Source organism: Salmo salar, chromosome 03, assembly GCF_965601325.2.
Source record: "Salmo salar chromosome 03, fSalSal1, whole genome shotgun sequence".
Taxonomy (NCBI): domain Eukaryota; kingdom Metazoa; phylum Chordata; class Actinopteri; order Salmoniformes; family Salmonidae; genus Salmo; species Salmo salar.
This window is the reverse complement of record NC_138293.1, coordinates 477501-491367: the sequence shown is the minus strand read 5'-3', so window position 1 is coordinate 491367 and position 13867 is coordinate 477501. Positions and strand designations below refer to the sequence as shown.

Sequence of the window (13867 nt, the reverse complement as noted above, 5' to 3'; positions counted from 1 at the left end):
CGTCAGAATACACTCCGAGGACTCCTACTTCCACAAGAAATGTTAGTTTTGTTCGAAATACTCCATATTTATGTCCAAATACCTCCGTTTTGTTCATGCGTTCAGATCACTATCCAAAGGCAAAACGCGCGAGCGCAGTACCAGAGACGAAAAGTCAAAATGTTCCATTACCGGTCGTAGAAACATGTCAAACGTTGTTTACAATCAAACCTTGGGGTATTTTTAAGATAAAACGTCGATAATATTCCAACTGGACAATAGCGTATTCATTCAAGAAGAAAAAGAAGGAGGGGCGCGCTTGCGGGATCGGGCATCACCAAGCCCTTTGTCCATAGGCAGTCCACTCATTGACTGAGCTACTATTCTCTGCCCAGTAACAGGAGAATGATGGAAAAACTTTCTGAAGGCTGTTGACAGCCAATGGAAGCCTTAGGAAGTGCAACGTGACCCCACAGACACTGTAGTTTTGATAGGGATTCAAAATAACAACTACAATTCTCAGATTTCCACACTTCCTGGTAGGATTTTTCTCAGGTTTTTCCCTGCCATATGAGTTATGTTATACTCACAGACATCATTGAAACAGTTTTAGAAACTTCAGAGTGTTTTCTATCCAAATCTACTAATAATATGCAAATATTTGACTCTGGGCCCGAGTATTAGGCAGTTTACTCTGGGCACGCTTTTCATCCGAAATCAAAAATACTGCCCCCTATACCCTTAAAAGTTAAGATTTGTATGAAAGATTTATAACTCATAGCAGAGAGTATCTGCTGTAAAAACATCTTTGTGTAGAGACCAAGGTCTGGCCCTGAGGTCTTCTCTCCCTGGTACCATATAGAACAGAAACATTAACTCATGCTCTGGAATGCTCTTTAGGTTTTATCACCCAAAAGACGTCGGAAATCTCCTGTCAGTGTTATAAGAACCCTCTATTCTGTTGCATAAAACAACCATTTGATGCAATAAAAGTATTATAACAATCTTGAAATTTTGCTCTCACATTCCCCCATTTTGAGAGTCCTCTCAACTTAAAAGAAAATTACAAGATTTACGAACATTCATTCACATGTAGAAAATGCATACATTCTTCATAAACCAAGAAGCATAAAAGCAATAACTCATTGCATGTGTTCCTGCACGTGACTGGCTGCTATGGCACTGGCTCAGCCTCCTCCCAGGAAACTTATCACCGTCTCCCATTTCAACCTCCAACTCATTTTCTAAGCATTCTAGCAATTTGTCTGGAGAGGTTATGATACACAGTCACCTGCACAAACCCATGAAGAAAAACAGAAGATGCATACAGTTTATATGATTCAAAGCTATATCTTCATAGACAGTGAAAAGCACATATTTAATGCATAATGCAGTGCCTGCGACAATGGAGTTTAATAAAATAAGCTTTAGTTATCCATCACACTCCAATGGAGTTTAATAAAATCAGCTTCCCTCCAGGGTTATCGCAGTCCACACTCCCAATGGATCCGCATGGTGGAAATAACTATTTCCATCGCAGAAACTAAGATTAGCATATCTTGTTGGTTTAAGTAAATTGTATTCCGTTGGTGCCAAATGAACATGACCCAAGACATGATTCCACTATTTATAAGGCATATAGATCAACTAGATTAAGATCAGTCTCCGTCTCCGGATCAGCGTTCACCCTCTCCTTTCACCAGGGCTGAGAATAGTGTTAACATCTTTAGTTCATCAACATTATCAATCCATAAAACATTCATTACTTCACTCATATAGTTATTAACATACTAAACTCAAATCAATCCTTCACTTTTAGAAAACATTTCGTTTCTAAATCATCATTGTTTGAGAAAATTGAATTGTGGTATTTTTATGGTTTTTGTATTTCGCGCCCTGCGATTCCATTGGCTGTTGGCTAGGGGTTCCGCTAGCGGAACGTCGGTCCTCAACAGGTTTTAAGGTAAAAACAAACAAAAATGGCCAGGCCTTATTGAATTTGACAGTTTAAGGCCTTAATCTCACTCACTGCTCTTGTTGTCTACCCTCACCACCTGGGGTCGGCCCGTCAGGAAGTCCAGGATCCAGTTGCAGAGGGAAGTGTTTAGTCCTAGATTCTGGGATGATGGAGTTGATGCCATAACCAGCCTTTCAAAGCATTTCATGATTACAGATGTGAGTGCTGCAGGGCGTTAGCCTTAGAGTTGTTGGGGAAAGGAAGGATGATGGTCAGGTTGGTTGACTGATTGATTACCCTGTATGCCGGTGTTGACCAGTCCTGGGTGTTTATTCTGCCAGTGTGTTGCTGGTAGTGAGTGCTGGCAGAGGGCCAACACAGGGATGCCCGTCAAGTCTCCTCGCTTCGCGCTGTTTGATCTGGCAGAGGGGAAGAGCTACAACTTCAGAGTCCGCTGCTGCAACTCTGCTGGGATGTCTGTGGCCTCCTCTGCTACTGGAGATATCACTGTAGGAGATGTGCTGGGTGAGTAGAGAGATAAAGACATATTGAGATATATGTTGGACTATAGAGATATATACTGTAGATATATACAGCAACTCTGTTGGGATGTCTGAGCTACTGGAGATATCACTGTAGGAGATGTGCTGGGTGAGTAGAGAGATAAAGACATATTGAGATATATGTTGGACTATAGAGATATATACTGTAGATATATACAGCAACTCTGTTGGGATGTCTGAGCTACTGGAGATATCACTGTAGGAGATGTGCTGGGTGAGTAGAGAGATAAAGACATTGCTATCTATACTGGACTAGTGTACTCTGCTCCCCCCATCTCCCTCGCTCTCAGACCTGCCTGCGGCCCCCGGACCAGCCGTAGCCACTAGGAACACAGATACATCAGTCGTTGTTTCCTGGGGGGCGTCTAAGGATGTTAAACACCTGGTGGGATATTACATCAGCTATTCTGTGGCGGGCAGTGATGTCTGGACACCCGCAAACAACAAGCCTGTTAAAGGAACCAGGTACATTACATTACAGCTATTCAATCATTCAATCACTCAATCATTCCATAACTCAATCAATCAATCATTCAATCAACCAATCATTCATTCACTCAATCAACCAATCATTCAATAACTCAATCAACCAATCAATCAATCATTCAATCACTCAATCATTCAATAACTCAATCAATCATTCAATCAACCATTCATTCATTCACTCAATCACTCAATCATTCACTCAATCAACCAATCATTCAATCAACCAATCATTCAATCACTCAATCAACCAATCATTCATTCACTCAATCAACCAATCAACCAATCATTCATTCACTCAATCAACCAATCATTCAATCAACCAATCATTCATTCACTCAATTAACCAATCATTCACTCAATCACTCAATCATTCATTCAATCAACCAATCATTCATTCACTCAATCAACCAATCATTCATTCACTCAATTAACCAATCAATCATTCATTCACTCAATCAACCAATCATTCATTCACTCAATCAACCAATCATTCAATCAACCAATCATTCATTCACTCAATCAACCAATCATTCATTCACTCAATCAACCAATCACTCAATCAACCAATCACTCAATCAACCAACCAATCATTCATTCACTCAATCAACCAATCACTCAATCAACCAATCACTCACTCAATCAACCAATCATTATTTCATTCAATCACTCAATCATTCATTCAATCAACCAATCATTCAATCAACCAATCATTCATTCACTCAATCAACCAATCATTCATTCATTCATGCAATCATTCAATCACTCAATCAACCAATCATTCATTCACTCAATCATTCAATCACTCAATCAACCAATCATTCAATCAACCAATCATTCATTCACTCAATCAACTAATCATTCATTCACTCAATCAACCAATCATTCATTCACTCAATCAACCAATCATTCAATCAACCAATCATTCATTCATTCATGCAATCATTCAATCACTCAATCAACCAATCATTCATTCACTCAATCAACCAATCACTCACTCAATCAACCAATCATTCTTTCATTCAATCACTCAATCAATCATTCAATCACTCAATCAACCAATCATTCAATCAACCAATCATTCATTCATTCATGCAATCATTCAATCAACCAATCATTCATTCACTCAATTTTTCATTCACTCAATCAACCAATCATTCATTCACTCAATCAACCAATCATTCATTCACTCAATCAACCAATCATTCATTCACTCAATCAACCAATCATTCATTCACTCAATCATTCATTCACTCAATCATTCAATCACTCAATCAACCAATCATTCATTCACTCAATCATTCAATCAACCAATCATTCATTCACTCAATCAACCAATCATTCATTCACTCAATCATTCAATCACTCAATCAACCAATCATTAATTCACTCAATCATTCAATCAACCAATCATTCATTCACTCAATCAACCAATCATTCATTCACTCAATCATTCAATCACTCAATCAACCACTCATTCATTCACTCAATCAACCAATCATTCAATCACTCAATCAACCAATCATTCAATCACCCATCCATTAATTCATTCATTTTTTTCATTCAAAAATCAATCAATAAATCAGTCATTCATTAATCCAAATCAATAACCCTACGTGTTCCTGTCCCAACAGGTTTGTGTGCCACGGTCTGAACACAGGAGATTCGTGTGTGTTCCGTGTGAAGGCGGTGAACGCAGCAGGGTACAGCCACAGCTCTTTGGAGTCAGAGGCTGTGGTTGTGAAAGCTGCCATCGGTAAGACGTTACACAACTGGCTTTACTGTATAGATCGCAATATAACAGAAGGAATATGAGGTGAAGATCTTGGGGGGGTTTTCAGTTTTTGCTTTTAACAGTAAGCTACTATGTATTTCTCACTGTATTCCTCAGCTCTGTGTTAGTCCAGAACTTTAGCATGTATTTCTCACTGTATATAAGACAATTCTTCAAAAGCCAAAGCCATCCCCCCCCTGTCCCATCCCCCTGTCCCTGTCCCATCCTCCCAACCCCCTGTCCCATCCTCCCTGTTCCCTCCTCCCTGTTCCCTCCTCCCTGTCCCTGTCCCATCCTCCCTGTTCCCTCCTCCCCTCCCTGTCCCCTCCTCCCTGTCCCATCCTCCCTGTCCCCTCCTCCCCTCCCTGTCCCCTCCTCCCTGACCCTGTCTCCTCCTCCCCTCCCCTGTCCCCTCCTCCCCTCCCTGTCCCTCCTCCCCTCCCTGTCCCCTCCTCCCCTCCCTGTCCCATCCTCCCCTCCCTGTCCCATCCTCCCTGTCCCCTCCCCTCCTCCCCTCCCCTCCCTGTCCCCTCCTCCCCTCCCTGTCCCCTCCTCCCCTCCCTGTCCCATCCTCCCTGTCCCATCCTCCCCTCCCTGTCCCATCCTCCCTGTCCCATCCTCCCTGTCCCCTCCCCTCCTCCCCTCCCCTCCCTGTCCCCTCCTCCCCTCCCTGTCCCCTCCTCCCCTCCCTGTCCCATCCTCCCCTTCCTGTCCCGTCCTCCCCTCCCTGTCCCCTCCTCCCCTCCCTGTCCCATCCTCCCTGTCCCATCCTCCCCTCCCTGTCCCATCCTTCCTGTCCCATCCTCCCTGTCCCATCCTCCCTGTCCCCTCCCCTCCTCCCCTCCCCTCCCTGTCCCCTCCTCCCCTCCCTGTCCCATCCTCCCTGTCCCATCCTCCCCTTCCTGTCCCGTCCTCCCCTCCCTGTCCCCTCCTCCCCTCCCTGTCCCATCCTCCCTGTCCCCTCCTCCCCTCCCTGTCCCATCCTCCCTGTCCCATCCTCCCCTCCCTGTCCCATCCTCCCTGTCCCATCCTCCCTGTCCCATCCTCCCTGTCCCCTCCTCCCCTCCCTGTCCCATCCTCCCTGTCCCATCCTCCCTGTCCCCTCCTCCCCTCCCTGTCCCATCCTCCCCTCCCTGTCCCATCCTCCCTGTCCCCTCCTCCCCTCCCTGTCCCATCCTCCCCTCCCTGTCCCCTCCTCCCCTCCCTGTCCCATCCTCCCCTCCCTGTCCTATCCTCCCTGTCCCATCCTCCCTGTCCCATCCTCCCTGTCCCCTCCTCCCCTCCCTGTCCCATCCTCCCTGTCCCCTCCCCTCCTCCCATCCCCTCCCTGTCCCCTCCTCCCCTCCCTGTCCCCTCCTCCCCTCCCTGTCCCATCCTCCCCTTCCTGTCCCGTCCTCCCCTCCCTGTCCCCTCCTCCCCTCCCTGTCCCATCCTCCCTGTCCCATCCTCCCTGTCCCATCCTCCCTGTCCCATCCTCCCTGTCCCCTCCTCCCCTCCCTGTCCCATCCTCCCTGTCCCATCCTCCCTGTCCCATCCTCCCTGTCCCATCCTCCCCTCCCTGTCCCATCCTCCCTGTCCCATCCTCCCTGTCCCATCCTCCCTGTCCCCTCCTCCCCTCCCTGTCCCATCCTCCCTGTCCCATCCTCCCTGTCCCCTCCTCCCCTCCCTGTCCCATCCTCCCCTCCCTGTCCCATCCTCCCTGTCCCATCCTCCCTGTCCCATCCTCCCTGTCCCCTCCTCCCCTCCCTGTCCCATCCTCCCTGTCCCCTCCTCCCCTCCCTGTCCCATCCTCCCTGTCCCATCCTCCCCTCCCTGTCCCATCCTCCCTGTCCCATCCTCCCTGTCCCCTCCCCTCCTCCCCTCCCCTCCCTGTCCCCTCCTCCCCTCCCTGTCCCCTCCTCCCCTCCCTGTCCCATCCTCCCCTTCCTGTCCCGTCCTCCCCTCCCTGTCCCCTCCTCCCCTCCCTGTCCCATCCTCCCTGTCCCATCCTCCCCTCCCTGTCCCATCCTCCCTGTCCCATCCTCCCTGTCCCATCCTCCCTGTCCCCTCCCCTCCTCCCCTCCCCTCCCTGTCCCCTCCTCCCCTCCCTGTCCCCTCCTCCCCTCCCTGTCCCATCCTCCCCTTCCTGTCCCGTCCTCCCCTCCCTGTCCCCTCCTCCCCTCCCTGTCCCATCCTCCCTGTCCCATCCTCCCCTCCCTGTCCCATCCTCCCTGTCCCATCCTCCCTGTCCCATCCTCCCTGTCCCCTCCCCTCCTCCCCTCCCCTCCCTGTCCCCTCCTCCCCTCCCTGTCCCCTCCTCCCCTCCCTGTCCCATCCTCCCCTTCCTGTCCCGTCCTCCCCTCCCTGTCCCCTCCTCCCCTCCCTGTCCCATCCTCCCTGTCCCCTCCTCCCCTCCCTGTCCCATCCTCCCTGTCCCATCCTCCCCTCCCTGTCCCATCCTCCCTGTCCCATCCTCCCTGTCCCATCCTCCCTGTCCCCTCCTCCCCTCCCTGTCCCATCCTCCCTGTCCCCTCCTCCCCTCCCTGTCCCATCCTCCCCTCCCTGTCCCATCCTCCCTGTCCCTCCTCCCCTCCCTGTCCCATCCTCCCCTCCCTGTCCCCTCCTCCCCTCCCTGTCCCATCCTCCCCTCCCTGTCCTATCCTCCCTGTCCCATCCTCCCTGTCCCATCCTCCCTGTCCCATCCTCCCTGTCCCCTCCTCCCCTCCCTGTCCCATCCTCCCTGTCCCCTCCCCTCCTCCCATCCCCGCCCTGTCCCCTCCTCCCCTCCCTGTCCCCTCCTCCCCTCCCTGTCCCATCCTCCCCTTCCTGTCCCGTCCTCCCCTCCCTGTCCCCTCCTCCCCTCCCTGTCCCATCCTCCCTGTCCCATCCTCCCTGTCCCATCCTCCCTGTCCCATCCTCCCTGTCCCCTCCTCCCCTCCCTGTCCCATCCTCCCTGTCCCATCCTCCCTGTCCCATCCTCCCTGTCCCATCCTCCCCTCGCTGTCCCATCCTCCCTGTCCCATCCTCCCTGTCCCATCCTCCCTGTCCCCTCCTCCCCTCCCTGTCCCATCCTCCCTGTCCCATCCTCCCTGTCCCATCCTCCCCTCCCTGTCCCATCCTCCCCTCCCTGTCCCATCCTCCCTGTCCCATCCTCCCTGTCCCATCCTCCCTGTCCCCTCCTCCCCTCCCTGTCCCATCCTCCCTGTCCCCTCCTCCCCTCCCTGTCCCATCCTCCCTGTCCCATCCTCCCCTCCCTGTCCCATCCTCCCTGTCCCATCCTCCCTGTCCCATCCCCTCCTCCCCTCCCCTCCCTGTCCCCTCCTCCCCTCCCTGTCCCCTCCTCCCCTCCCTGTCCCATCCTCCCCTTCCTGTCCCGTCCTCCCCTCCCTGTCCCCTCCTCCCCTCCCTGTCCCATCCTCCCTGTCCCATCCTCCCCTCCCTGTCCCATCCTCCCTGTCCCATCCTCCCTGTCCCATCCTCCCTGTCCCCTCCCCTCCTCCCCTCCCCTCCCTGTCCCCTCCTCCCCTCCCTGTCCCCTCCTCCCCTCCCTGTCCCATCCTCCCCTTCCTGTCCCGTCCTCCCCTCCCTGTCCCCTCCTCCCCTCCCTGTCCCATCCTCCCTGTCCCCTCCTCCCCTCCCTGTCCCATCCTCCCTGTCCCATCCTCCCCTCCCTGTCCCATCCTCCCTGTCCCATCCTCCCTGTCCCATCCTCCCTGTCCCCTCCTCCCCTCCCTGTCCCATCCTCCCTGTCCCATCCTCCCTGTCCCCTCCTCCCCTCCCTGTCCCATCCTCCCCTCCCTGTCCCATCCTCCCTGTCCCCTCCTCCCCTCCCTGTCCCATCCTCCCCTCCCTGTCCCCTCCTCCCCTCCCTGTCCCATCCTCCCCTCCCTGTCCTATCCTCCCTGTCCCATCCTCCCTGTCCCATCCTCCCTGTCCCATCCTCCCTGTCCCCTCCTCCCCTCCCTGTCCCATCCTCCCTGTCCCCTCCCCTCCTCCCATCCCCTCCCTGTCCCCTCCTCCCCTCCCTGTCCCCTCCTCCCCTCCCTGTCCCATCCTCCCCTTCCTGTCCCGTCCTCCCCTCCCTGTCCCCTCCTCCCCTCCCTGTCCCATCCTCCCTGTCCCATCCTCCCTGTCCCATCCTCCCTGTCCCATCCTCCCTGTCCCCTCCTCCCCTCCCTGTCCCATCCTCCCTGTCCCATCCTCCCTGTCCCATCCTCCCTGTCCCATCTTCCCCTCCCTGTCCCATCCTCCCTGTCCCATCCTCCCTGTCCCATCCTCCCTGTCCCCTCCGCCCCTCCCTGTCCCATCCTCCCTGTCCCATCCTCCCTGTCCCCTCCTCCCCTCCCTGTCCCATCCTCCCCTCCCTGTCCCATCCTCCCTGTCCCCTCCTCCCCCTCCCTGTCCCATCCTCCCTGTCCCCTCCTCCCCTCCCTGTCCCATCCTCCCTGTCCCATCCTCCCCTCCCTGTCCCCTCCTCCCCTCCCTGTCCCATCCTCCCTGTCCCATCCTCCCCTTCCTGTCCCGTCCTCCCCTCCCTGTCCCCTCCTCCCCTCCCTGTCCCATCCTCCCTGTCCCCTCCTCCCCTCCCTGTCCCATCCTCCCTGTCCCATCCTCCCTGTCCCCTCCTCCCCTCCCTGTCCCATCCTCCCTGTCCCATCCTCCCTGTCCCCTCCTCCCCTCCCTGTCCCATCCTCCCTGTCCCCTCCCCTCCTCCCATCCCCTCCCTGTCCCCTCCTCCCCTCCCTGTCCCCTCCTCCCCTCCCTGTCCCATCCTCCCCTTCCTGTCCCGTCCTCCCCTCCCTGTCCCCTCCTCCCCTCCCTGTCCCATCCTCCCTGTCCCATCCTCCCTGTCCCATCCTCCCTGTCCCATCCTCCCTGTCCCCTCCTCCCCTCCCTGTCCCATCCTCCCTGTCCCATCCTCCCTGTCCTCCCCCCTCCCTGTCCCATCCTCCCCTCCCTGTCCCATCCTCCCTGTCCCATCCTCCCTGTCCCTTCCTCCCTGTCCCCTCCTCCCCTCCCTGTCCCATCCTCCCTGTCCCCTCCTCCCCTCCCTGTCCCATCCTCCCTGTCCCATCCTCCCCTCCCTGTCCCCTCCTCCCCTCCCTGTCCCATCCTCCCTGTCCCATCCTCCCCTTCCTGTCCCGTCCTCCCCTCCCTGTCCCCTCCTCCCCCTCCCTGTCCCATCCTCCCTGTCCCCTCCTCCCCTCCCTGTCCCATCCTCCCTGTCCCATCCTCCCTGTCCCCTCCTCCCCTCCCTGTCCCATCCTCCCTGTCCCATCCTTCCTGGCCCCTCCCCCCCTCCCTGTCCCATCCTCCCTGTCCCCTCCCCTCCTCCCATCCCCTCCCTGTCCCCTCCTCCCCTCCCTGTCCCCTCCTCCCCTCCCTGTCCCATCCTCCCCTTCCTGTCCCGTCCTCCCCTCCCTGTCCCCTCCTCCCCTCCCTGTCCCATCTCCCTGTCCCATCCTCCCTGTCCCATCCTCCCTGTCCCCTCCTCCCCTCCCTGTCCCATCCTCCCTGTCCCATCCTCCCTGTCCCATCCTCCCTGTCCCATCCTCCCCTCCCTGTCCCATCCTCCCTGTCCCATCCTCCCTGTCCCATCCTCCCTGTCCCCTCCTCCCCTCCCTGTCCCATCCTCCCTGTCCCCTCCTCCCCTCCCTGTCCCATCCTCCCTGTCCCATCCTCCCCTCCCTGTCCCCTCCTCCCCTCCCTGTCCCATCCTCCCTGTCCCATCCTCCCCTTCCTGTCCCGTCCTCCCCTCCCTTTCCCCTCCTCCCCTCCCTGTCCCATCCTCCCTGTCCCCTCCTCCCCTCCCTGTCCCATCCTCCCTGTCCCATCCTCCCTGTCCCCTCCTCCCCTCCCTGTCCCATCCTCCCTGTCCCATCCTCCCTGTCCCCTCCTCCCCTCCCTGTCCCATCCTCCCTGTCCCCTCCCCTCCTCCCATCCCCTCCCTGTCCCCTCCTCCCCTCCCTGTCCCCTCCTCCCCTCCCTGTCCCATCCTCCCCTTCCTGTCCCGTCCTCCCCTCCCTGTCCCCTCCTCCCCTCCCTGTCCCATCCTCCCTGTCCCATCCTCCCTGTCCCATCCTCCCTGTCCCATCCTCCCTGTCCCCTCCTCCCCTCCCTGTCCCATCCTCCCTGTCCCATCCTCCCTGTCCCATCCTCCCCTCCCTGTCCCATCCTCCCTGTCCCATCCTCCCTGTCCCCTCCTCCCCTCCCTGTCCCATTCCCCCTGTCCCATCCTCCCTGTCCCCTCCTCCCCTCCCTGTCCCATCCTCCCCTCCCTGTCCCATCCTCCCTGTCCCATCCTCCCTGTCCCCTCCTCCCCTCCCTGTCCTATCCTCCCTGTCCCCTCCTCCCCTCCCTGTCCCATCCTCCCTGTCCCATCCTCCCCTCCCTGTCCCCTCCTCCCCTCCCTGTCCCATCCTCCCTGTCCCATCCTCCCCTTCCTGTCCCGTCCTCCCCTCCCTGTCCCCTCCTCCCCTCCCTGTCCCATCCTCCCTGTCCCCTCCTCCCCTCCCTGTCCCATCCTCCCTGTCCCATCCTCCCTGTCCCCTCCTCCCCTCCCTGTCCCATCCTCCCTGTCCCATCCTCCCTGTCCCCTCCTCCCCTCCCTGTCCCATCCTCCCTGTCCCCTCCCCTCCTCCCATCCCCTCCCTGTCCCCTCCTCCCCTCCCTGTCCCCTCCTCCCCTCCCTGTCCCATCCTCCCCTTCCTGTCCCGTCCTCCCCTCCCTGTCCCCTCCTCCCCTCCCTGTCCCATCCTCCCTGTCCCATCCTCCCTGTCCCATCCTCCCTGTCCCATCCTCCCTGTCCCCTCCTCCCCTCCCTGTCCCATCCTCCCTGTCCCATCCTCCCTGTCCCATCCTCCCTGTCCCATCCTCCCCTCCCTGTCCCATCCTCCCTGTCCCATCCTCCCTGTCCCATCCTCCCTGTCCCCTCCTCCCCTCCCTGTCCCATCCTCCCTGTCCCCTCCTCCCCTCCCTGTCCCATCCTCCCTGTCCCATCCTCCCCTCCCTGTCCCCTCCTCCCCTCCCTGTCCCATCCTCCCTGTCCCATCCTCCCCTTCCTGTCCCGTCCTCCCCTCCCTGTCCCCTCCTCCCCTCCCTGTCCCATCCTCCCTGTCCCCTCCTCCCCTCCCTGTCCCATCCTCCCTGTCCCATCCTCCCTGTCCCCTCCTCCCCTCCCTGTCCCATCCTCCCTGTCCCATCCTCCCTGTCCCCTCCTCCCCTCCCTGTCCCATCCTCCCTGTCCCCTCCCATCCTCCCATCCCCTCCCTGTCCCCTCCTCCCCTCCCTGTCCCCTCCTCCCCTCCCTGTCCCATCCTCCCCTTCCTGTCCCGTCCTCCCCTCCCTGTCCCCTCCTCCCCTCCCTGTCCCATCCTCCCTGTCCCATCCTCCCTGTCCCATCCTCCCTGTCCCATCCTCCCTGTCCCCTCCTCCCCTCCCTGTCCCATCCTCCCTGTCCCATCCTCCCTGTCCCTTCCTCCCTGTCCCATCCTCCCTGTCCCATCCTCCCTGTCCCCTCCTCCCCTCCCTGTCCCATCCTCCCTGTCCCATCCTCCCTGTCCCATCCTCCCTGTCCCCTCCTCCCTGTCCCCTCCTCCCTGTCCCATCCTCCCTGTCCTCTCCTCCCTGTCCCATCCTCCCTGTTAACCTGAGGTACCCCCCCAGCCATCCCTGGTGTCCCCAGTGGAGTCCACCTGATGGAGGCAGCTCGTGACTACATGGTGTTGGCCTGGAGGGAGCCAGCGGTGACCGGGGGAGCTGACATCAGAGGATACTTTGTGGACTACAGGACAGTAAAGGGTGGAGTTGGAGGACAGTGGCATGAACTCAACTCCAAGGCTGTCACCTGTACTTCCTATAAGGTAAGACATTTTAAGACACATGGCAAATGGCATAGCATTAATAATTAATTACACTTCTTTTGGCTCTGGCCAAACAAATGTTTTTGTTCTAAATTGATGGATTGATACATTGGATTATTACAGCGACGAGGTGGTACAGTGTGTTGTTAATTAAAGCTTTAGGGCGTGTTAATAAAGCCTCTAACCTTCCTGTGTGTGTCCTTCCTGTCCTTCCTGTTTCCTGTGTGTGCTGTGTGTGTCCTTCCTGTGTGTGTCCTTCCTGTCCTTCCTGTGTGTGTCCTTCCTGTCCTTCCTGTGTGTGTCCTTCCTGTCCTTCCTGTGTGTGTCCTTCCTGTCCTTCCTGTGTGTGTCCTTCCTGTCCTTCCTGTGTGTGTCCTTCCTGTCCTTCCTGTGTGTGTCCTTCCTGTCCTTCCTGTGTGTGTCCTTCCTGTCCTTCCTGTGTGAGTCCTTCCTGTGTGTGTCCTTTCTGTTTCCTGTGTGTGTCCTTCCTGTGTGTGTCCTTCCTGTTTCCTGTGTCCTTCCTGTGTGTGTCCTTCCTGTGTGTGTCCTTCCTGTGTGTGTCCTTCCTGTGTGTGTCCAGGCAGAGAACCTGAAGGAGAACTCGTTCTACCAGTTCCAGGTGCGAGCGATCAACATGGCCGGTGTCAGCGAGGCCTCTCTGCCCAACGTAGCTCTGGAGTGTAAAGAATGGACCATTGCTAAGCCAGGTACCCTAACCCTACCCTATACCCTAACCCTATACCCTAACCCTACCCTATACCCTAACCCTATACCCTAACCCTACCCTATACCCTAACCTTACCCTATACCCTAACCCTACCCTATACCCTAACCCTACCCTATACCCTAACCTTACCCTATACCCTAACCTTACCCTAACCCTACCCTATACCCTAACCCTATACCCTAACCCTACCCTATACCCTAACCTTACCCTAACCCTACCCTATACCCTAACCCTATACCCTAACCCTACCCTGTACCCTAACCCTATACCCTAACCCTACCCTATACCCTAACCTTACCCTATACCCTAACCCTACCCTATACCCTAACCCTACCCTATACCCTAACCTTACCCTATACCCTAACCTTACCTTACCCTATACCCTAACCCTACCCTATACCCTAACCCTACCCTATACCCTAACCCTACCCTATACCCTAACACTACCCTATACCCTAACCTTACCCTATACCCTAACCCTACCCTATACCCTAACCCTACCCTATACCCTAACCTTACCCTATACCCTAACCTTACCCTATA

General features: G+C 56.1%; 1 protein-coding gene across 5 annotated transcripts in view; it reads left to right on the top strand.

Moving 5' to 3' along the window:
• Positions 1–13867, top strand: part of myom1a (myomesin 1a (skelemin)) — a 98051-nt gene that overhangs the window by 43275 nt on the left and 40909 nt on the right. For all 5 annotated transcript variants that reach the window (XR_014391813.1, XM_082973161.1, XM_082973160.1 and 2 more), the window contains 5 exons: positions 2278–2461; positions 2790–2964; positions 4617–4738; positions 12401–12597; positions 13178–13304. Coding sequence is in view for 4 of the 5 variants with exons in the window: in XM_082973161.1 (XP_082829287.1) it covers positions 2278–2461; positions 2790–2964; positions 4617–4738; positions 12401–12597; positions 13178–13304 (805 nt within the window). In the remaining variant the exon portion in view is untranslated. The remainder of the gene's footprint in view (positions 1–2277; positions 2462–2789; positions 2965–4616; positions 4739–12400; positions 12598–13177; positions 13305–13867) is intronic.